This window comes from Bradysia coprophila (genome assembly GCF_014529535.1).
Source record: "Bradysia coprophila strain Holo2 chromosome X unlocalized genomic scaffold, BU_Bcop_v1 contig_79, whole genome shotgun sequence".
NCBI classification, from domain to species: domain Eukaryota; kingdom Metazoa; phylum Arthropoda; class Insecta; order Diptera; family Sciaridae; genus Bradysia; species Bradysia coprophila.
This window is the reverse complement of record NW_023503370.1, coordinates 19,259-44,679: the sequence shown is the minus strand read 5'-3', so window position 1 is coordinate 44,679 and position 25,421 is coordinate 19,259. Positions and strand designations below refer to the sequence as shown.

At 36.5% G+C, this 25,421-nt stretch overlaps 4 protein-coding genes across 4 annotated transcripts; 3 read left to right on the top strand and 1 right to left on the bottom strand.

Moving 5' to 3' along the window:
- Positions 1-4,211: 4,211 nt before the first annotated feature.
- LOC119070324 (cytosolic endo-beta-N-acetylglucosaminidase) lies at positions 4,212-23,020 on the bottom strand. Its single transcript, XM_037174592.1, has 6 exons — positions 22,526-23,020; positions 11,481-11,718; positions 10,789-11,410; positions 9,988-10,682; positions 7,557-7,701; positions 4,212-4,522 (listed from the first exon to the last, which is right to left on the bottom strand). Exons 1-6 carry the CDS (start codon positions 22,635-22,637, stop codon positions 4,487-4,489), a joined length of 1,848 nt encoding a protein of 615 aa, XP_037030487.1. The 5' UTR covers positions 22,638-23,020; the 3' UTR covers positions 4,212-4,486.
- Positions 15,351-18,437, top strand: LOC119070323 (vacuolar protein sorting-associated protein 53 homolog). The gene is made up of 7 exons (XM_037174591.1): positions 15,351-15,585; positions 15,646-15,930; positions 15,991-16,212; positions 16,321-16,504; positions 16,568-17,269; positions 17,329-17,663; positions 17,733-18,437. The coding sequence occupies exons 1-7, from the start codon at positions 15,514-15,516 to the stop codon at positions 18,387-18,389; spliced, it is 2,457 nt and encodes an 818-aa protein (XP_037030486.1). The 5' UTR covers positions 15,351-15,513; the 3' UTR covers positions 18,390-18,437.
- On the top strand, positions 19,701-21,826 carry LOC119070325 (RNA-splicing ligase RtcB homolog). The gene is made up of 2 exons (XM_037174594.1): positions 19,701-21,021; positions 21,079-21,826. Exons 1-2 carry the CDS (start codon positions 20,029-20,031, stop codon positions 21,604-21,606), a joined length of 1,521 nt encoding a protein of 506 aa, XP_037030489.1. The 5' UTR covers positions 19,701-20,028; the 3' UTR covers positions 21,607-21,826.
- On the top strand, positions 22,577-24,895 carry LOC119070326 (CRAL-TRIO domain-containing protein C3H8.02). Its single transcript, XM_037174595.1, has 3 exons — positions 22,577-23,180; positions 23,886-24,304; positions 24,371-24,895. The coding sequence occupies exons 1-3, from the start codon at positions 23,028-23,030 to the stop codon at positions 24,465-24,467; spliced, it is 669 nt and encodes a 222-aa protein (XP_037030490.1). The 5' UTR covers positions 22,577-23,027; the 3' UTR covers positions 24,468-24,895.
- Positions 24,896-25,421: the final 526 nt, after the last annotated feature.

The window sequence follows — 25,421 nt, the reverse complement described above, 5'->3', positions numbered from 1 at the left end:
AGAAAGAAGAAAAAAAACAAACCATAACACAAGTGTATAAAATGTGGGTACCACAAAAGCTGGTACAAAAGCAGCAATGCATTCCGCAAATGCCAAAGAGAAAGAGAAAATCTGATGGTTTTAAGACCGCATTTATCAAAAACAACATATAAAATATTATAACAACAAAACGAACCAGAAAAACAGTCGCAGGTGGAGCGGGGGTATAATACACGAGCGAAAATATTCGTATGCAGTGCAACATTTATCATATTTTCCAGACCCCTGGATTATTTATCTAATCTACGGGAAATAGGGTAGAAGGATGAAATTCAGAAATTTTTTTAAATCGGCTAGCTGATATCAACTTGTTACTTCATTTGTTTAAATAAATAAATTTAGTAATTCAGTTGAATCCGTTGTATCAGTTGAAAATATGTCATGGTTCAGACCTACAATTTAATCTTTCCAATAAATGGTTGATGGAGACCTCATTTATTTGTAAGAAGGAGAAAGAGAAGAGTTGTTGATATAAAATATCTCAAAGATTTTTTAAAAATTGGTATCCAAATTGGAAGTCGTTATTTTTGAGGTATATGCACATCACATTAATTACAAATACTAAGTAGTTTGACATCAGAATGCCTTCTTGATTTTTAAAGTTTTGAGCAAAGATCGAGTACCTAAAATGGTCTGACACTAATTTTCACCTTGACATAGCTCAAGGGAGCAGAGCGACTGGTGGATTTTTCTGAGTTAAAGATTTTAGCATAAAAGAAAGTGACGTGGTTCGAAGTAGAAAATTATTGGGAATTAACGTACTAGGCCATTCTTTTAGAAGACTATGGAAAGTGGTATTGCCTGCATGACCTCCCCAAAGTTTAAGGCTCGGTGTAACTAACTAAACTGTAGACCCACGTTAGCCACTTGTGATCGTGTACAAAAATCACTCAGGTCCATGGTCCAACTGATGTCATGGTTTCTTTGGTTGCATTTCTCTTTTTGTTCTGACAAAAAATTTAATGAACACTTTGGTTTCTGAAATGACCACTTTTCGTCGGAAATGACAAATCTGAGGAAATCTTCCAGGTCGACCTGAAACCTGTACCTGATTGAGACTGAACCTGAATTGAAAATGATTACATGACCAGAATTTACCGGAAATCTGAAATCAAAAGAAATCCAGATAAATCTATCCAGATTTCAGGCATATGGGATTATTTCAGGTACACGTGAAAACTGACCAGATTTAACTGAATTTCTTTCGATTTCAGATTTCAGGTAAACTAAAGTCAGTTCGAGCCTGTTCCGAGTCTTTCCCGAATGTGTTCAGTCTCAGCTTTTATTTGGTTTGGTTTCGGAAAATATTTGTAAAATTTAAATCAGTCACCGATGGGAGTCAAGTTTTCAATGGTTCAGTTTGAGGTATTATAAGAAAAATTAGAGGTAATTTTCATGATATTTTGTCAGTATGTCACATCAGCCCTTCAAAATACATCCAAAATCGTTCACATCTGTGATACTCAAAGTGTTGAAAGATTCGTCTTGACAGGTCGCAATATGAATTGGTTGTTGAAATTGTTAAAGTCGATACACCCTACTTGTTAATAAGCTAGATCTGCTAACATTTTTTTGATGGAGCAATATAATCGAGTTTTGCATATTGAGATCCAGTCTAAATTTTTCAATTTTTCGTTAAATTTGAAATACTTGGCGCTGGAAATATTTTAGCCAATATGAATAACTTTCTCGTAGAAAGGTAGTAATTAAGTGACCATATGCAGCATCATTGGTTGCACTTTACAAGGTGAGACTGAGACATAATCCTTATACCATCGCCTATCTTAGCTATCATCACATCGTATACATTAGTGAAATTCACGACGTTGAGCTGTGATACAATTAATAGACGATCAATATATGAAATAGGTAGAGACAGCGTTATAGGAAATTATAAATTTCTACTCAAATGAATTTGTTCCGTGATATGAAAAAAAAGTCCAATCGACAATTTTTCAACAATATTCGAACAATTCGTTTCTGGTATTAATTATTTGTAAAAAAAATCTCTTCAAAATCGATGAACAAGTTTATTTGTTTATATTATTCAAACATATGAACGATGTAATACAGTCCGGCTGGAAACGTAAACAAGAATAGAGATTCATTTTGTCTGTTAAAGAATAAATTTAATATTTGAGATTGTCACATCACCCATCATCATGCGTGTATCGTCATTAAAACATCGAGAACAACAACGAGCAGCTTCAAATACACGAAAAAAAAATATTTAACTTGATTATCACCACGGAACGAACAAGTAAAAAAAAACTTGTTTTGAATTTGGCCAAAAATTCAATAATTTTTCGGTCTTCACCAACTAATAAAAATGTGTGATCTGCGCTCAGATCATATCACCATCATAAATATAAAAATTTGACCTAGAATTTATTCCTATATGCTTTTAACTGTACAATGTACATAATAAAGTGATGGCGATTGATTAATAAATAATATAAAAAAAACGACTTTGATACGATGATCACCAGACGATGTGACTGAAAAAAATCTGATGGTTTTACTGTATTCTGGGAATTTATGTGCATATCTGAAAGAATAAATAATTTTTTTTTTTGTAAAAATTAAATTAGCAAAAATTAGAAATTTCATTTGACGATCATCACGCCAAGACCTCTTGGTGATGGGTCAACTGAAATTTGCATATTCGCATATCGTTAGCAGATCACATTATGAAGCCGTTGTACCCAAAAACGTTTTATATTTTTAAAATAATTTTATAGCTGAAAAAAATTGGATTTACTTGCATTGTTCCGTTACTTCAGCTATTTACAGGCAAGGCGATTTAAGGTAAATTTTTACTGGACGCCTAAGTGACATCTTCCACAATAGGACGTTTTTTTAAAGAGTATTAATACTTTGAACCATACTCTTGAATATTGAAAAATGCTCTAATTTAGGGTGGTTCAATCTTGTATAAAAAAAATAAGATTATTTGGAACTTCGTGAAAGAATCGTTTTTACGATTATGAACAAAGTCTAGAATATTCTGCGTCAAAAAAGATAAAGTTTGCGCAATGGGAATAAAGACTTGTTTATAATCAGAAAACGATGAGCTAAAGTTCAGATTAATTTGTTTTGTTTTCATATAAAATTGAGCCACCCTACTGGAATACTCTAATGACTGGAATAAAATTGGTTCAATTTTTATGGGAAATGATAAAAGTGTTTATTGCCTTCCCCATGCGAAAGTTGACCATTACATGGCAGTTTGTCCCTATGTGAAAATGGTCCGAAGAATATTTTCGTATAATCAACTTTCGCAATGAACCAGAATACATTGGAAGTCAATCTTGTCTTTTTGAGAAACTTGCTTCGATAAGTGTAGTTCTATATCTCGAATTCGGTACAAACTCTACACTTGTGAAAAGACAGTTACCATTGAGACAGTTACTCAAAAACACGCACTTGTGAGTTGACCTTTATCTCATGTAATAAATTACTTTCGCAGTATCCAATGAAATCTTTTATTACTCAACGAAGTGTGTGTCGTCATAGCACATTATGTAGATAACCAAATATTTGACGTCTGCAAAAAATGAGGATTTCACTGCTGTACATAAAATAGATATTTTTAGCCCAGGACTGAGGGTATACAAATGAGATAAAACCGTTTATGAAAATTTGGAAAATCACTAGCTAATTTTCCTAATTCGTAATTTTTACCTTTCCTAATTTTTACTTTTCATTTACTTCATTCAACACTTTCCCCGATTTTGCAATGGCTTGTACCCGCTTCTAATTTCAGTGCCTGCGATACACTCCTCGCGATTTATTTCAATTAGATTTTGTAAGTACGCCGTCACCGATTTGAAAAAAAAACCCTTGGAATTCAGACAAGCTTCAATTTTAAGATTTGAATGTTAAACAGCACAAATTTGGCGATATGTATCACTCCTTCGATGTGGGATTAGTTTAATTTTCATTATAAGTCATATGTTAATATCACAGTTGAACCAACGAACATCTTTTTGAAGTAGTTCCATGCATTTATTCGATATAAAAATAGCATTTAGTATGGGTGTACTGGGACGGACATGGTCAACGAATATCGAAAGCTCATCATCGATAATCAACAATGTTCGTAGGAGTCAGACGGTTCGTTCGTAAAAGATAAATAGAAACTTTGGACCTCGTTGCAATACATATTGCCAATTAATGATTTGATTAATTTATTTCCAATTTGATGAACACAAAATCAACAATTAAATTACGCACAATATCATTTCACCGATTCAGTTTCGATTTATTCTTTTGATTTCGAAAGTAAAATACAGAAGAAAATATCGAAACGAAAAAAATTAAATCAAAAATAATTATTACTTTTAAGCATATTTAATTGAACCAAACGTTTTGCAAAAAAAAAAAAAAATAATTAATAATTCATACGAGATGGCATATAGTTTAATTGTAGAGACCATATTGGAATTCATGGGCAGTCTGCTACGAAGTCCCAGGTGGTTACCTGTAATTGAAAAAATAAAGAAAAGAAAATAGAAATTTGAATTTGAATGAAAAAAATTATTCGTTTAATTGAAATGTACGATTGATAAATGCACCTTCCTTAAATAGATTAGTTATGATTTCTAATTGAAATGAATGGCAATGTCGACATATTTCTAACCATATTATTATTGTGACATGAAATTTTTCTTTTACGTTTTTAACGTCTGATGAAACAAGCACATCCACTGAACTATTAAATCAGTTGAACTCTTCGAAAAAAAGTCATTCGCAATTTCATAAATCCTTCGTTTTGTACATTGTCTACAAGTACTTTCAATGGGTTAATAACATCACTGCATGCAGATAATGTTTTCTAGATTTCTTTTTCAAAACTTTTCTGCAGAGGATCATTTGCTATTTTATTTATGCATAGGGAGATGAGTATTACATCTATGAAACTATGACGAAAAATGAATTGTGTAACTCGCCCAAGAGCTCGACTACACAATCACCGTCGTATTTATTTTCCATTATTTCTCCCATAAATATGTAATCGACAGATCCGAATTTACACTTGAGTACTAAGAAAGGATAAGAACAATAAAATTTCAGCCGAAATTTGCTTCAGCTGATTTTTAAGTGATTCGATCATACAAACAAAACTTGCTATGCATACTTAAGTTTATACGGTTCCACCACTACCACGCTCATGTGTACTGTTAAATCTGTATAAAAACTTGTAACGAGTTTTGTTTGTATGGGTGAACCAGCTGAACATCAGCTGAAACAAACTCATGCTGAAATTTAATTGTCCTTTCCTGTATCAACAAAAATAGGCGCAGAAACCGATGTAATGTTAATTTGTCTATATACCGCCTGCAAAGGTAGTATGGTCTCCATTTGAAATTCTTTCTTTTTTTTTTTTTTTTTTTTTTTTTTTTTTTATTAAGGGTAGTGTTGTTCTGCTCATTTCTGTGCAGAACGCGCACGGAGGCCTCCGTTGGGCCTATTGTGCTCACTATTTTTTGGTTAGACATTTGCAGTTTTTTGGGATCATCCAAGCTAGCTAAGTAGTTTGGAATTTCCTCCGGTTGCAAAGATCTGTTTCTCCAGGCCGCACCTGAGAAAGCATTCGGTTTTGTCAACATGTTTTTTCATATTATTAGTAATGAAAGCGTGACAATAAAAACGAAGTCATTGTGTTCCCGAACACTAAAAACAACAATGACACATACATACATACACACAGCATAAATGTAATTTAAGCTGCATTGTTTTTCATGTAGAAGAGACAAATAAATGAATGTCCAAATCTGTAAAACAAAAGAAAAGTTCACATTCGAACCGAAAGCCCAAAGGCCAAAAAGTTCCTAGGAACATTAAAGTCGGACTTTATGAGAGACCAACCATTACGCCTTCCGGCAAAAGTTCTTTCGAACCAATTGCATCACTCATCGCATTATGATGGCATTTAGCGATCCAATTCAAACACTGATTTTTACTCACTCGAAGCACATGTACGCAAACAATTAAAATATTACAAAGGTCACACACAAAAGACCAAATTCATACACAATTGTATAGCGAGTTGAAAAATGAAAAGAAATAAATTTTGATTTTGTCAAAAATCTATAAAATTGCAAGGTGGAATCACTGTTCACTATTAATCACGGATGTAAAATTATTAAAATTAAGAAAATTGTCACAGAATAAATGAAGTTGCACAAGAAATAATTTGTTTATGAGAGCTGTGATGAAACACGTCCGCTCTCCATGACGCCTTTTACGATTCTTTCTTTAATTTAAGACAAAGTATTTAATGTTCCAGACAGTAGTACTACTAGTACATTAGCCTGCAAAACATTCTTCGCATTACCGACGTCGATGGAAGGGTTGAAAATTTACATAATAATTTCCATCGTCCGACTAATATATAGTTTGTTCAATGTTTAAGTTACAGGTCATACAGCGAGATTACTGATATGTACTAATCGAAGCAAAATATAAATTATAAATCGAACAATTTCAAATCCCAATAATAAATTCCATCTGTAATACATAACAAGTTCAACGATCTAAGACCCTTCTATTTGTTGTTGAAAATGTAATAAGCATATTGATCGCATCGATGGAATGCAATCAAATGTGGTAATAAATGTTAATGAGCACACGTATGCAGAACACAAACTTTTTGAATAAATTAATTATTCTTTTTAATAAAAAATATGCAAATTATTACACCATGCATCTCGACTCATGGTTTAACATTACATCCACTAAATGGTTTTAACACCAAACGTTTTCGCATCTCGCTTGAATCGGAAAAATAAACCAATATCCGACATGGTTGAAATAGTATTAAGCACCACACAATAATAATAATAATATTATGTACAGAGAGGATAAAAGGTAATAAATAGCGGATAAATGTCTAATATAATAAAACGCATGTTCATTTGGTATACGGAAAAAAATGTTTTAAGAGAAAGCACCACACATTGATGATTGAACACATCGTTGAAGAAGAAAGTGGTTTGATTGGTTTTGGTATTGAATGAAGAAAAAAAAATCTCTGAAAAAATCTCTTGACATGTTGTTGATTGTTGCTCGATGCTGGGATAATGCCGACCAGAATTTCGATTTTGACCACAATTTTTTTGAAAAATGATCAATTGACATCAACATTAATGGTTTGGGTTTGTGTGGTAGCTAGCTAGCTCGATAAAAATCGTTTTTTTTTTTTCTCTTTAAGACATCAATTTCAGAATGGAAAATAAACGATCGATCGATAAAAGAAGACAATGGAAAATTGAATGATAATTGTTTGTTCGACGGAATCTTTAGGAGAAGAATAACGATGAATGATGATTGAAATGTGTTTTTCGATGTGTATGCGAAGACCAAAATTATGTTAGCATTTTAGAAAAGTGGAGGTTGCCATTTATACCCAATTAATTTGCATTCAAAAAGGTTAAAACGTACAAATAAGCACATCCGACTCAAATTGAATTTATGTTGAGCAAAAACAAAAATAAAATCAAATTTCAAATTACCATTTGGATGTCATCAAACTTATACAGCGGCACTCCTTCATGGATATGAATTGCACCCAGTAAAATTCCTTCGGCAGCTCTGCTCATGACTCCAATATCGATAATTTTAGCAGAAATACCTTGTTCGCATCTGAAGTAGTAATACCTGTTGATGAAGAGGGAAAAAAAACAATTTGAAGAATTTTATTGATGAGCACATCATAATTATCATGGCTTTCAATTATAATTTCGCCTTTCGGTGTTGATGATATTGCGTTTATTTGATGGAAACTCAATCAAATGATATATAAATACTGTACGTGGTTAAGCCATTTTTATATCAAAGTAATCATTCGTCAAATTACACGTTCACGATGTGTCATATGGTATCTTAAATCTGAACTTTTTTTTTTCAGACATCCATTCGTCAGATTAATATGTGGTAATTACCCATCGGCATGTTCCAACACCATTGAATAAAGAAGGTACATTTATTTGAAAAATGATGAAAATCTTTTAGATACATTCTACAGCAACTACTGGCTTTGTGTGATGTGGGCAAAGTTGGCACAACCTTAAGAAAAATTGAAAATTGTGCCATCACAATTTTGAAAATACATGAGGTGAATGTAGAATTTGCCTGTGGTGAATATAGTTCTATCAGTAAATCTCAAATATCGTAAGTTGTGATGAGGGATTCTTTTGAATTTCGACTGACCGAAATCGGCGCTATTTTTTCCGGGACTTTTTTATATATGCCTAGTTAGGCCTTGGTGCCTAGGCCCCAAAACCAGTCTAAGATATTTTTGATCTTCCATACCTGGCTGGTTGTAAGTGGCCAAAAGTCGAAAAATGAGGTTTCGTAGTTCGGATTTCATTTCAGTAAGGTGGCGAGGACACGGGCGTGTATGGGTTCGTTGGAAAGCTGAGGTCAAGTACTCCTGGGGCAAATATTAACTTCATAAAATTTGATGATAATCGGCCGAAAATATGACTTCCGGAAAATTTCACAGAATCGATGGAACCTCCTTGAACTTTGATGAGAGCTGTGACCTCACTAATGCAATTATTTGATTAAATTATTACTTATTTTGAATGTGGAAGGCCTCAGCTTTACAGCGATACGCATATTTACTAGTTTGGCGGAGTGAAACACACAGTTTTCATCTGTTACGTAGTCACGTACCAAACTACTAAATATGGATATCGGTGTAAAGCTGAGGTCCTCCACATTCATAATAAGTAATAATTTAATCAAATAATTGCATTAGTGAGGTCACAGCTCTCATCAAAGTTCACGGAGGTTCCATCGATTCTGAGAAATTTTCCGGAAGTCATATTTTCGGCCGATTATCATCAAATTTTATGAAGTTAATATTTGCCCCAGGAGTACTTGACCTAAGCTTTCCAACGAACCCATACACGCCCGTGTCCTCGCCACCTTACGGGAATGAAATCCGAACTACGAAACCTCATTTTTCGACTTTTGGCCACTTAAAACCAGCCAGGTATGTAAGATGAAAAATGTCTGAGACTGGTTTTGTGGCCTAGGCACCAAGGCCTAACTAGACATATATAAAAAAGTCCTGGAAAAAATAGCGCCGATTTCGGTCAGTCGAAATTCAAAAGAATCCCTCGATAGGAATTAATTCCATCGCAACACTGGGAATCTCAATGAAAATGTAAGAAAATGTTTTTCGAAAATAGTCCCTGGTGCTGGTGTGGGATCTAAGTTGTTTTCTTTTGAAGCATAAAACTCAGAAAATTTCGCAATGACATAGAATGAGCCAAATCAGTAGCAGTGTGCAGTGAAAATGTTAAGTCGTTCGAACGCTTCCAGCATCGGCGTGTCATCTGTTATCGGTAACGACGACAGAAATTAGTGATGAGATCACATTGTGATCTGGTACTTTCTTATATACACAAACTTTTACGATTTCTTCAGTAGCATTCCCCCTAAAAATTGAGTTCGCACCCATTTCCAATATTTAGTTTCTCGGAAAGACCCCTAAGTAGATATCAGAACCGAGACATTTATGGGCGCGAAACTCCTTTCCTAGTGTAGGAATCTTGCTGCGAGACTCATCGATACCTTTGAAACTAAGTTAGTCCAGCGATAATGTAAACACAAAATTCGAAGAAATAGATGGACTAAGAAAAGCTAGCAATAATAGGGCTTTCAAGATAAGAGATTTAAATTTGTCGTCACGATAATCACTGACGGCAATTGAGCTCATTTTTTCGATAACAAAAAATTTTATTTGAAACGACAGGCAAAGTTTAATTCACTTTACGACTGCATACAAGCAGCACCATTTTCGTAATTTGTCCCACGAATATGTATTGGACTGTTATGTGAGGGAAAAGTGTGGAAATATTCTATTAACAATAAATCTTGTCGTCAACTCTGTCTTTATAGAATGAGCATCATATGTATAGTAAAACGACTCACCTTACTTCCCATCCATTGATTGGCGTTACCGATGGAAGTAACCGTTCCTGCTTTGTACTCAAATGGATCAACGTCTTCCTTAAGTCAATTCCTCTCAGCAAAGTGCACCATCTACGTCCGGGTACAAGATCTTCATAAATGTTTTCATTGTCACCGCAGATCAATTGACAGTAAGTTCCACTTAAATCATCCCGCAGGGTCAACAGCAATTCAAATTCGTCAGTTGAGCAACATCTTTTGAATGAATATGCCAGAATGATGTCTTTTTGACACGAAAATTCTGCAGCGAATAACCGTTTCGGTTCCGCTGTCGGCAGCACTTTCAAACAAGATCCGCCGCCGTATGATTCGTCAAAAAATCGCACGACAGATGTGGATGGGACACTGGGCTGAAAGGATTGATTACACAAGTTGTACCACGGTCTGCTTTGACTTAGAAGACCCTCTCGGTATTGCTGTTTGCCGGAACCCAAACAGAATGATGTGTAAAAAGGAAGAACTTTTGGGCCTGTTGTTAGCAGGTACTTCCATAACCGTTCCCAGAAAAGATCGTTCCTTTCAATGAAATGTTTATTGCAAATCTCGCTTCCATTCGGCACAGATATGTTCACACCGAGATGTCTCGTATCTTCGAATGTCCAGGCTGGTGCGAATATTCCCACAGAAAAGTCGTGCTTTTTGATCTTAGCGAGAGTCTGAAATATTGTAACAGGGAAAGATTACCTATGGGTTGCGTGTGTGTTTGAGGAAACGTCGATTCGATGTAAATTTTAAGTAAATTTTAAAATAAAATTCACTTACGATATGCGATTGAAACTTTGCTAACTGTCCCCTGCCCCAAACGTCAATTCCAATGAACACTTTATGAACATCTCCTCCTTTTTCGTCTATAATCTGGATCGTCCGTTCCAAATTATTTTCGTTCCATGTGTAATTTATCAAAATGCCATCACAAAGGTCGAAAAATGACTTATTCTTATTATTTAATTCATTTTGCCAACTTAATGCCCCGTTCTCAATGATACTGTCATACCATAATACCATACCATGCGGAACCTCTTGATGCATTCTAAACGTCAGATTATCCACAAAGTCTTTCAGCATCGGAATTTGGTCTGCATCTAACGAACATTCGACATTCAAGAGCCATCCTTCAAATTGACAAGTTTTGGCTACCAGAACCAGCGCCTCAACCACGTCATTCATGTACGATCGCGACTTTAGAATTTCATTTAAAAGAGTTCGTCCGCGGGCCGATTCGACAATGACTGTGCCCAAGACCTTTACGCCGTTATTATGGGCGGCATTTATCCAAGGTAACGTAGGAATGGTTATGTACTCATGACTAAAATAACAAAAGTAGTCGATTCCCGCCCAATGGTAGAATCGGTAATCATCCCATTTTCTGGAGCCAGTTATGAACCTAGGATGAACATATTGCTCGAGTGAACACGTCTGTAAAATTTCGAATCCTTTAGCAGCAAATCATTTACCTATCATCTCGATAGTTTCCTGCCAAATCGTGGCAAACTAACACCTCAGGACGTCCGTTGGAATCATCAACCAATTCGCCTTTATGGCTGAAATTGTCGTAGTTTTCATTGAAATTTCTCGCTTTGCATCTCGGTACAATTGGCACAACCATATGCTTCCAAATGATTGGTAATCGATGAAAGTTCAAAAGCTCATCATTCGAACGTAACGGGCGACACTCATAGGAGTAGCGATATTCTGGAAAATATTCTTGATTATTATGGTAGTACATCCTCTTCGTCTAGCTCGGACAAATTGCATAGCAAAACTAATTTATTGTTGAGCCGTAAAGTAGAGAACCGAACGAAATGCAAGCGGAGATTACTTGTGGTTTGACATGATTTAAGAATAAGCATTTTACTGGAACGGTTAACAATTTGTTTATTTAATTATAAGCCATCAGCTGCGTGCCTACTGGCCACAAACATACAAGCAATGAGGTCTGATAAAAATTTCTAATCAATCGAAGATCGCTAATCCGGAAGTCATATTTAAATGTGTAATTAACATAATATACAAACAATAATAAACAGTTATCAGCAGCAAGTGTATCGACATAGTCAACGCATTATTGATTATCTCGAAAAATGTGTAGGGACATGCTACATCGTCCTTAAAGAAACTAACCACCCGACTATATGTGTAAGAAACCTCGGTTGGCCTGTAGAGGCACCACAAGTTTTTTCAGTACTTCATTCTTTGCGCTCTATTTTCAGGTGATATAACTTCATTCTGGTAAAATGGCCATGAAATTTCATGGCTGTGCAGTCGGTTCACAAAAAATAGAGCGCTGAGATTAGTAATTATACGACATAATGTACTGGAGATGTAATAGAATTATACGAAAATCTATTACATTTAAGCTTTAGTTTACCTATATCTTTCTACCACATTTTCACAATTTAAGTCCAATATTTGAATTAAACGATAAGAGCAAGTTGAACAATGAGTTTAATGTACTAGAATTGTTGCAGACGGGTTCAGTAACTAATTTTTACAGCATTTTTGATCATTAAAACGACGATGACTGCATAAGGAAATGCAACTCCAGTCAAATGTAATAGATTTGCATTGATTTCATTAGCATAGATAGCATGAAGTTGGTTCACAAAAATAGATCCATAACAGCAGTAATTTTATGACGAAATGTACTAGAAATGTAATAGAATTTTATATGTCTCTGTGTGGAAAGGCTAACATTATCAAGGTTCTGAAAGAACAGGTTAAGATACCTCTGAGTTGATCACACACAAATTTTGACAAATAGATGTCAAATAGATTTTTTTTTGATACCAACATTGAAAAATGATACTTTCGCCCCGCATATGAGGGGCGAAAGTAAAAAAATGCATCCCACGGGGAGAAAGTACTTAACGAAGAGCGAACGCAGCTGAACGAACAGCGAAAGTGACTGACGTCACAGAAAATGAGAGAAATGAGTCGAGTTGTCAACAAAATCCGCTCATATTATGCAGAATACTTTGATCAAAATTGTAAAACACTGTGCGCCAGTGTTCTTATTGAAATTAGCATACAAAGTTGATACTTTTTGTTACTGAATGATTTGTTAGTTATATCTTAATTTTTGTGTGTGTTATTGTTGTGATGGCTAAATTATTACATTTTTCATATACCAGGGGGCTGCCGCCCCTGGACCCCCCCATTTTCTGGCTAAATGCCTTTTTATTTCAACATTTTGTTGCGATGTTTGCGATACGTATCAATTTTCAATGTTGGTATCAAAAAAAATAGTATGAACGACTCGGGGCAAAAGTAAAAAAATTCAACCTGTGCGATTAGAGCCCTTGCCTTCGGCGCGGGCTCCAACTCTCGCACACGGTTGAATTTTTTTACTTTCGCCCCTTGGCATTCAATGTACTATTGTTGAACACAGATTGTTTAAAGTGTCAACTTGATAAATAGTATTTTACATGACTAGGGATAACAAGATGAAAATTAGAGTTTTCGTGTGAATTTTGTTGATCCGAGGTGAAGCCGAGGTCAACAAACCCACGAAAACAAGACTTTTCACTTTTATACCGAGTTATGTAATGGATTTTACATGCTGAGGGCGTCGAAAACCGTACTTTTCATGTTTTAAGCACTTCTTTCAGGGCGTCCATTTAAAATCCATTACAAAACTCGGGATAAAAATGAAAAGTCTCGTTTTCGTGTGTTCATTGACCTCGGCTTCGCCTCGGATCAACAAAATTCACACGAAAACTCTACTTTTCATCTTTTTACCCCTAGTCATGTAAAATACTATTACATAACAAGGGATAAAAAGTTGAAAAGTAGAGTTTTCGTGTGAATTTTGTTGATCTAAGGCGAAGCCGAGGTCAATAAACACATGAAAACGAGACTTTGTTTGTTTTGAGCATGTTTATTTTGAGTTGGATTGTGATCCGAGCCTTCAAATAAGAATCACAATCACCAACTCGTCAAAATATTTATTACACAAATCTGTTACAATCGAGCCTTAGTTGTCAAACAGAAATAAAATTTTAAATCATAAAACCAACGTTTCCGAAAGTAATAGTTTTCCAATGTTGAAATAATTTTATGGAGGGTCAAAAATATGACACGAAATTGAGAACGGGGTCCAAAAATGAAGGGAGAACCGAGGGGAGAACGGAATTTAACGAATTTTGAAATAAAGTGGACGAGAAGTTGCAGTTCAGATTGTCCTAAAGAGGAAATTGACGTAGACCTGACCTGAATTTTCAGATTTTATTTCAAAGGTGTCTTAACCTGTTACAAACGGTTGTCATCTGTTATCGACAACGACAGTATGAACAAACGACAAGCTCTGAGGTCTTATATATCAAAGAGCATAGATGTTCTCTTTATTTAAATATGCGAAAAAAAAGGCTGCTCACAATGATGCAGCCCGTAAAAAAACGATCTTTTCAAAAATCAAAGGTTACAAAACATAAAAATCATCTACTCTATCCGGTCCCAAAGTCCCCAAAATACACGCAGCGTTGAATGGGCCTGATAACTAGTACCCTAGCTTTCCTTAATGTTTGAGGAATTTAGCACACACAATGGAATTTGATCTCCCCAAAGTTTACAGTCTTGGGTCGAAACCAAAATAGTTAACGCACTCTTTTCGTTTCTGCTATTGACACCGTGTCAAATTCGACTTAGAGGTGAAAGTGGAACACCTCATAAAGTGCTAGGTTAACCAACACCATTACAGTCGACGACAGTGAAATTTAGAGATGAATTTGATTCAGCTGATCCATTCATACAAACAAAAGTGCTTAGATTTGTTTAACACGTAGGGGATAATGCTCGAGCAGGCACTTCAGGCACACCGGAAAGTGCTGAGGGAGTCAAGGAATACCTCTAAATAAATTTCTAAAAATCAAAAGTCAAATTTTTGATTTTTAGAAATTTATTTGGAGGTTTTCCTCGACTCCCTTAGCACTTTCCGGTGCTCCTAAAGTTGACAAGTCACAATAACCAGCAACGTGTTGATAAACAATGTTTATACAGGTGCTGTAATTACACGCACGCACGTGGCAGTGGTAAAACTGTATAAATGCGTATTAGCAGTTTTATATGTATGCGTGAACCAGCTGAAAGACAGCTGAGGCAAAGTCATCTGTAAATTTCACTGACGTCGACTGTATCGTATTTTTAGGAAATAATTTAGATTGCAGTATGTGATCTTTCTGTAACAAGCTGCGCTTTCACATATTTGTTTTACAACGATTTCTGTCCATCTGATAGACTCCTTCGAAATAAAAACCGAGTTGTATGATAAGATTTCATGAATACTAAGCCAAATACAGTGTCACCCGCTCTAAATTCAAAAACGGTTTGTGGTTAATCGACATCGATTTTGTGATGGCATCTCCACAATACGCGAAAACCAAACGTCAACGTCATTCAAAATTGTCTTCAATCTGGTTGAAATAGTATTTTGATATAAATATTTTCAACCACGAAAATATTTGGTTTTTAAATAATTGTTGGTTATCAGCCATGGAAACATCGGATGAAAATCAAATAAACAAAATCGTCTTTAGCGATGAAGTACAAAGTGCAATAGAACAGGTCCGCTTTTCGAATCAATTAGGCGTTTCTGGAGTTCACATAAAAACAAATAATTTCCAGGTCTTGCAAAGCACAGATCCATTAGATAGTCCAGACTTCAATACTATCGACTACATCAATCAACTATTTCCAACCGAACAATCTCTGTCTAACATTGACGATGTCATTACGAAAATGGAAACTGAAGTCACATCAATCGATGATCACATCCGTAGTGTTGTACGTAGTCAAAGTAATACCGGACAGGATGGTCTGGCTGCATTGCAAGAGGCACAGAAAGTTATCGTCCAGCTGTTTAGTCAAATTGTAGAAATTAAAACGCGGGCAGAACGCACAGAAGACATGGTAAAGTAGAATATGTTGTTTTAACCACCACTCGATTTTGAAAACGGTTCACTATTTCAGGTTCGAGAAATAACAAGGGACATCAAACAATTGGACTGTGCGAAGAAGAATCTCACGTCGGCGATAACAACATTGAATCATTTGCATATGCTGGTGGGTGGTGTTGAAAGTTTAATAAAATTGGCAGAAAAGAGACAGTACGGAGAGCTACTGAACCCTTTACAGGCAATAACTGAAGTCAATCAACACTTTCAGCAGTACACCGATATATCTCAGATAAAGGTAAGGATTCAATGCAGAAGTTCTCCTACTCTATGAGGGAAATTCCGTTCACTTGGAGCAAAAGCCGTGTGGTTCCTCTTTCTGTCGATAATATTTACTTTATTCCAGGAACTATCGAACGAAGTTGACCAAATTCATCGAAAGTTGGCCTCTCAAATTACTGAAGATTTTCATAGCGCGTTCACCGGATCGAATGCTACGAAAATGTCCTTATCTCAGTTAAGCGATGCGTGTCTGGTAGTATCCGTACTTGATAGTCGAGTTAAGCAAGATTTATTGAAATGGTTCATAAGTACGCATTGCATGAGACGTTCGGTGTGTATGTGAAACGTATTATTTTCACTCTTTTTCACAGATCTTCAGCTGCAAGAATACATGCAACTGTTCCATGAAAATCAAGACATTGCATGGCTGGACAAAATAGACAAACGATACGCTTGGTTGAAACGCCATTTGCTCGATTTCGAGGATAAATACGGCAAAGTGTTTCCATTGGACTGGGAGGTGTCCGAACGCATTACCGTTCAATTTTGTACCGCAACCCGAGACGAACTGTCCAAAGTGATGTCGAAACGACGGAATGAAATCGATGTGAAATTGCTGCTGTTTGCCATTACGAAAACATCAACGTTCGAACTGTTGCTGGCGAAGCGATTCAGTGGAATTACATTGAACAGCGAAAAGAGTGCCGAGACGACAACGGATGGAAACAATGCTGAAGTACAATCACCATTCCTCGATCTGATCGGTGTCTGTTTTAAACCGTACTTGGACATATACACTGACAGTATCGACCGCAATTTGTCGGAAATTATTGAACGCTTTGTGCAAGACAGCAAAATTGCATTCGATCCGATCATCAACAACTCGACAGTTTTCCCAAGCTGTGCCGATTTGTTTGTGTTTTACAAGAAGTGTATAGTGCAGTGCACTCAGTTAAGTAACGGCAAGCCAATGTACGATCTAGCGTTGATTTTTAAGAAATATCTGCGAGAGTATGCTTCGAAAATCCTAGAATTCAAAATACCCAAAGTGACGACCGTGCATTCATCACTCGGTAAGTACATCATTGAGCCAAAATATTTCGACCAAAAAAATTTATGAAATGTTCACCAGGAACCTCCATGTCAATGCTGACCAAGGATCTACAAAATCTATCAACGGCAGCTGGACAAGTCATTCATAGTTTATTGAAAGAGGGAGAAACCCTTCGCTACACGAAAGACGAACTGGTGCGAATCTGCTGCATTTTGACCACAGCCGAATATTGTTTGGAAACGGCACAGCAACTGGAGGAGAAGCTGAAAGAAAAGGTCGAACCAATTTATTCCGAGAAAATTGATCTATCAAATGAAAAGGACATTTTCCATCGAATCATATCGAACTGCATTCACTTGATGGTTCAGGATATGGAAAGTGGATGCGAACCGGCGCTGATTGTCATGAGCAAGGTAATGTTTTGATTGTGCGAATATTTCGATTACAATTCGTGTCAACGCATCGTTGATTCTCCATTTCAGATCCAATGGCAACATATTAATAATGTGGGCGATCAAAGTCCTTTCGTTAATTCACTAATCACACACTTCAAACTGACAATTCCAATAATCCGTGACAATTTATCTTCGTCCCGCAAATATTTCACCCAATTTTGTCATAAATTCGTTAACTCATTCATTCCCAAATACATTACCACACTGTACAAATGCCGACCAACGAACTCTCAGGACGGCACCAACAATATAATGGGCTGTGAACAATTGCTTTTGGACACTCACAGCATCAAAACAGTTCTACTAGATTTGCCATCGATCGGTTCATCCGTGAATCGAAAAGCGCCAGCAAGTTACACAAAGGTTGTGGTCAAAGGTATGACCAAAGCCGAAATGATCATCAAAGTGGTCATGGCGCCAATAGTACCGGCAACCGGATTTACCGAACAATTCCTTAAATTACTGCCCGACAGTTCGTTCACCGAATTCCATAAGATTCTCGACATGAAAGGATTGAGACGAACCGATCAAACACAATTGGTAGAACTACTGAAACGCAATGCGCCCAAAGAGATGGTCGTCGAAATGGGACAATTATCGTCTCTAGCTTCGTCGAATAGTCCCGAAGAGAAGGGACACATTAAGAAATTGGAAAAATTGATTAAGAAACGGTTGCCCAATTGAGAAGTGTCAATAAATTATTAAAAACTTTAGCCTTATCCGGTATCTAAATTGACTTATTTTTCATTCACGTAATGTACAAGACGATGTGCTAATTCATTGTACAATACCGCTAACTTACTGTTGTAGTTGCTCTTTGTCAATGCTGAGCAGACGTTATAGACGAAAATGAAATAAATGTTCCGTTCGTGTGAATGTAATGGATTTCGAAAGGTTGAGTCAGGTTAAGGTAAGGTATTTATCTCATGTCACATGTCACTTTGATAAATGTATGTTATGCTACCGTCGCCTACGGCTCGCATTGAACATCTCACATCTAGTACATAAAACAACAATGAGCGTAACACCAAACATAGTAATAGAATATTTGGTGTCTCGAAATACTATTTGATACCATCGGTTCAATCAATGATAATAATCACAATACTATTAATAGTGATAATGGTATTGAATAGGGTAGTATTTTGAGACACCAAAATGCAAGTTGCTTTGGAATTGGATAATTCCATTGCCGAATCGATACAGAATTGGCCAAAATTGCTTAGTGAGGATATTCAGTTACTACTACAAGTTCAAATGGGTAGTGCAAAGTCCTCTATAATCAAGTTACGCAAATCACCAGGGTTTTCACAAAAACTATTTTTCGTAATATTACTGTTTACCGCGATCAAGAGATTATATGACCTGATGTATGATTTCAGTTCAGGTGTTGTAAATTTGTTGAGAAAACTGACCTGACGTGAACCTGAACTTCTGAAATCTGTCAGGTCAGGTTGAACTGACATTTTCAAAAATTTTCATATAATTCTATACAAACCATTCGGGTTGACCTGACACCTGATCTGACAGTTTTTAATTACTGTATTTCAAGTTCCAGGCTATTTCAACTCAGGTTAAAATATGATCAACTCAGACTCAGGCGGACTTGACCAATTCCAAGGTTTATTACTGCATGTGCACATTGTGTATTGTTTTGCTACTACAAGTCTACGTAACTTGAATATATAAGACCTTAGCTGTCGGTTGATAAATTTAACTATTCGACACACTGGGGTTTTTATATAATTTATCGAGTGAAACTATAACGGAAATTGGGCCATAAATCAGTCCATTTGTTTACCCAATACACATTTGATTCAACTGTCGACCGTGATGTGTTGTTTTTCTTCAAATTATGAAGATTGTGGAGATTGTCACCTAATATCAAATAATCACGCTAGGAAATATCTCATGCCCACCCTCAATTTGCTCCTGAATGCGACACTGCATACTTTCTTAACACAACGATAATATGTCAAGAATTCTGATGGTTCTTGCCACGCTGACTCTGTCTCGAAACGATTGTGTCCATAGATTAACCGATGACCGGTCATAAAAATCATTCTTGGCATAAAATATTTTTCACAATAATTTACATCATTTGATGAAATGCTTGCTTGTGAATATTTGTGTACGCTATCTGATTGTAGTAGGTACATGAACGAATAAAGTAACAGCAGAAGTCGATTTTGAACAATTTCATTCATTTTCATTCGTGTTGCGTCAGTGAGTGGAACTTACTGCTGCTATTGACATAAAAGGACAGTTATTCTTGCTGCTTGAGTTTGTTGGTGATAATTCATCGAAAGTGAAATAATTAAAAATGGTTGTCCGTACCTACGAAGAGGAATTGAAGTACATTGAGCGAATCAATGACTATTCATATCGCATCAAAATCGGTTTTCAACCGAACATGAATGTTGAGGGAATTTTCTATGTAAATAAACATTTGGAGAAATTAATGTTCGAGGAATTGCGAAATGCCTGTCAGCCGGGCAAAGGCGGTGGTTTCCTACCTGGTGTTAAACAAATAGCGAACGTTGCAGCATTACCGGGAATCGTTGGAAAGTCGGTCGGTTTGCCCGATATTCATTCGGGCTATGGATTTGCCATTGGTAACATGGCTGCATTTGATATGGACGATCCGAATGCAATAGTATCTCCTGGCGGCGTTGGATTCGACATCAATTGCGGTGTTCGCTTGATACGCACCAACTTATTCGAAAAGGATGTGCAACCGGTTAAAGAGGAGATTGCGCAAAATTTGTTCGATCATATTCCAGTCGGAGTAGGATCGAAAGGAGTAATTCCAATGACAGCAAAAGACTTGGATGAGGCACTAGAAATGGGCATGGATTGGTCGATTAGAGAAGGATATGTGTGGGCTGAAGACAAGGAACATTGTGAGGAGAATGGTAGAATGTCTGGTGCAGATGCGTCGAAGGTCACTAGCCGAGCGAAACAACGAGGTCTGCCACAGTTGGGCACTTTGGGTGCCGGTAATCATTATGCTGAAATTCAAGTGGTCGATGAAATTTACGATAAAGCAGCAGCTAGTGCTATGGGCATTGAAGAAACGGGACAAGTTTGTGTGATGATTCATTCGGGAAGTCGAGGCTTTGGACATCAGGTCGCAACGGATGCCTTAGCTCTAATGGAAAAAGCGATGAAGCGTGATAAAATTGTAACGAATGACCGTCAACTAGCCTGCGCACGGATTAATTCCAAAGAGGGAGAGACTTATTTGAAGGGCATGGCTGCAGCTGCAAATTTTGCTTGGGTAAATCGCAGTTCGATGACATATTTGGCTAGACAAGTAAGATGAAAGTGTTATACGATAGTGGATCATTTCTTTAACACGTTTTCCTTGCAGGCATTTGCCAAACAGTTCAACACAACCGCTGAAGATCTGGACATGCATGTAATCTATGATGTGTCCCACAACGTTGCAAAGATCGAGGAACACATGGTTGACGGAAAGCCAAGAAAGCTACTCGTTCATCGTAAGGGAGCAACGCGAGCTTTTCCACCTGGTCATCCATTGATTCCAGCTGACTATCAATCAATCGGTCAACCAGTTTTAGTCGGCGGAACGATGGGTACGTGCAGTTATGTTCTAACTGGTACTGAAGGAGCAATGAGTCAAACGTTTGGCTCGACTTGCCATGGTGCGGGTCGAGCTTTATCGCGAGCTAAAGCACGAGCGGAATTGAAGTACACTGACGTTCTGGAAAATATGAAGTCCCTGGGCATTGCTATTCGAGTTGCATCGCCGAAGTTGGTAATGGAAGAGGCTCCGGAATCCTATAAAAATGTAACGGATGTGGTCGATACGTGCGCAGCAGCTGGATTAAGTAAGAAGTGCATGAAATTGAGGCCAATCGGCGTGATCAAAGGATAATTCCGATTTTCTGTCAATTATCTGAACGAGAAAATTTAAACAATTTGTGAATCGAACACAAATATGGACTATGTCTGTCAATCTTCATGGCAACGCTTGTCGAGGGCAGTGCACAAAAAATTAAAACTTTGAAGAAAGGCAACCAGGAGAGTAACCGATTCAAAGCAGATCTTATAAGAAAAGAAAGAAGTTCGTTGAATAAATCGCATTTTTTCCACATTTTTGTTTAATTGTAGTTCTGAGTCCAGGATTAATCATCCAAAGTATTGGAACAAAAACTTTGAATAGCTTGACACGAGCTGCTGTCGATTAAGAATTCCAATTCATTCTACATAGCACAGTAATTACAGAACAGAATATAGTCATATTATGTCACCATCATTGGTTAGGAGGTTGGGTACATTTCAATATAAAAAAAATCGAGAAATGAAAATGCAAGAAGTCCTAGCCTTTAGGCAATTTTAACTTAAAAGTCAAAAACTGTACGTGAAAATCACTGATTCATAGCTCTTGAGATATCTCAAAAGCTGTGACTTCAACGATTAAAGTCGTGATGTAAAGAACACTTTATCTCACGCCGGCAAATAATAGTAGATTATCTGCCAGCTTGCGACTTTTTTGGACTAGCCAAAAAAATGTGGACCGTGTTACCTTTGGACAGTCAAAGAAGAAATTTAAAGACAAAACTTTCTATCACAACTTATGTGATCGTACAGTCATTTATAAATGTAATTTTGCTGTCGAAGTGATAGTTAAAGTGAAGTTATCCTCCCGCTATAAGATAAAATAAGAAATTTCTAATCGACATTGTACACTGCCCACTCTTCGTAGTTGTGGGGGACATTACACCATACCTCTTTTAATAGAGAATGACTCAAAAGAAGTTTTACTTAAAATTTAATCAACATAAGAAACTTACCTAAGCGCAATATTGCCAACCTAACTGGCCAAAGTACCCATCTGACAGTTCGTAAACAACACCGATAGAAATTGGACGAAAACAAACGCAGAAAATATATAACTCCGTTCATTTTTCATTAATTATCAACAAGAATTTTATTGAAGAGGCTTTATAAACCATTGATTCCATTCGAATTTGTCACGGACCAATACAGAAACGTTTTCATTTACCGATAAAGTCAAATGTTATCAATGAAACACATTAGATAAGGGATCCAAAAACGAGTGTATGTTAAAACGGGAAATTGAATCGACGACACGAAAAGCCTTCACACAAGACCAGTGATAACTAACCGAAAAATATAATTCACTTTTCTCTACTTCAATAATTATTATTGGGTGCTTTTCCCGTCGATTTATAATACGCGTTGCCTCGCAAAGAAAAAAAAACAGGTGAAATTCAGTGTGTAGGATTCGTGTCGAACTGTCAAATTAGAATATAATACCAAAACACAACAAAAATGTCACAACAACCGCCAGTCAATGCAGATGATTTAAAATCACTTAAAGAACGGATGAATTTGATTGCAGCAGCTGATCCGAAACAAAAACTGAATGAATTTTCACTAATTCGTTATCTTCGGGCATTTAAAAATGTTGACAGTGCGTTTCAGGTAACAATTTGTTCTTCTGTCATTGAATATTTCATACATCGTTTTCGTGTATTAAAAAGTTTTGGTAGTGTTGTAAATGCGTATTGGCCACTTAAGCGAAGTTTTATGTCATTAAAATATTAGAATTGTACCGGATGTCCCGACGGACATTAAATATTTTTTGTTTCAAATTAAATCCAAACACTTTCCAATTTGATGGTTCTTCTGTACGGGTTATCAATGAAATTGGTCTAATTGAACGCCGTTATTGTTGTATTTAATCAGCGAATTTTTGGATTCATTTAAGCGAATGCGAAATGAACACGAACACTGAGCGTGTAAAGAAAAGTTTTGATGAGATGATAAGACCATACCACTGACCAATCGATTGTCAATACAGCACACTGTTTAAAAAAATTATTCTAATTGGAAACCACTCAAGTGTCAAAAATCCATAATCCGTTTTCTTAGTTGGAAGCAATTGAGAAATGTTGCCTAATTTTACCAGCTATCGCTTGATACTGATGGGAATCAGCTTTTTGTACACTAGAGAATTATACATACGCCCTAGAGATTCCATTATCCAATATCCACTAAAATGCAGATAAATTTCGTAAATTGTCCCTACATTCATTCAAACTCTCCCATTTGTACAGTAGATTCTGCTTTGAGCGACAAGCTACTCGAACTTCAGATTCTAAGAATTTTACATCTTTCCCTTGTCAGGCCATCCTGAAGACAAACAAATGGCGCGAAGAATATGGTGTAAAAAGTCTGCCCACCTCACCGGCTATCCTGAACAATGCCGACAAGGCACGCGTGCTGAAGCACAGAGACTGTTCGGGTCGTCCAGTCATATACATTCCAGCAAAGAACCATAACGCTTCCACACGTGACATCGACGAACTGACGAAATTCATCGTAAATTGCTTGGAAGAGGCATGCGACCGAGCATTCGAGGAAGTCATCGACAATTTGTGTATCGTTTTCGATTTAGCCGAATTCAGCACGTCGTGCATGGACTATCAGTTGATCAAAAATCTGATCTGGCTGCTGGGCAGACATTATCCCGAACGGCTTGGCATTTGTTTGATCATCAATTCGCCGACGATATTTTCGACTGTGTGGCCGGTTATACGTGGATGGTAGGGCGAAATTCAAATTCAAATATTTGCACGAAAAATTGATTACTGTTTTCCTTGTACATGCAGGTTAGACGAAAACACGTCCAAGAAAGTGGTGTTCGCTAACACAGAAGCAGAACTTTGTAACTACTTGATACCCGACATATTACCCACTGATATGTAAGATTCGGCCTGAACGTTCATCACGCAAAACATCATCGATTAGAACAAATTCGACAAATTGCTTTGCCATTAAATCCGAACGCATCGAATGAACTGCTGTGTTGGATGAATATTTTTTGACGGAGTAAAAGAGAATGGTGAAAGATTTAACCACTTAATTAACTTAGTAAATTATTTAACAAACGACGATCAAACACAATACGAATAGAAATCGATGTTTAGCCAAGCAAATGATAGTGAGAATTATTTTTGTAAAAAGAACAATTCACTTTACCCTTTTGCTAATTAATATATGAAATCTAGATGGTAGAGCTTTTGAAGCTCTGTATTTTAGTAAAACTAATTTTAGAGGCCACCGAGGCGACAAGTGAAAGTTAACCATTGTACACTAATTGTAATTAATTTGAAATAAAACACCAGTAAACGGCACTTGTTCTAAGTTATTTTTCATTAATATTGGACCCGAAATTGGTACCCGAAACATGAGATTCGTCGTCCAGACGCTTGTAAAAAATACGTGAGACATCCTAATTAATTCAGGCTCAGAAAGTCAGTTATCCCGGAAGTGAGGCTATACACGGTGAGCTTGAAATTTTTTTTATTTGACCTCTCGTGGACATGAAATGTTTTTAGTGGTTTTTGTAGAGGGCGGCAGCACGAGTAGGAATAACATAACAAGAAAATATTTCGATGGGAAATTTTTTAGCTAGATCGATTTTTCGTTTTTCTGTGCCCTGCAGGAAGCTTCGAAAATTGTTTGGACCCTACTGGTGACTTGTTTGATCACAAAAATATAGTTACTGTTTAGCCTGAGGTGTAGGCTTTACAGCGATACCAATCATGACATTCATGACTACCAAGAAACATCTTTTATGAAGGAAAGTCATTCTACTATGTCGATGTGAATTTTAAAGGCTGTATCATACGTGGATTACTTATATTTTCTCTTAAAAAG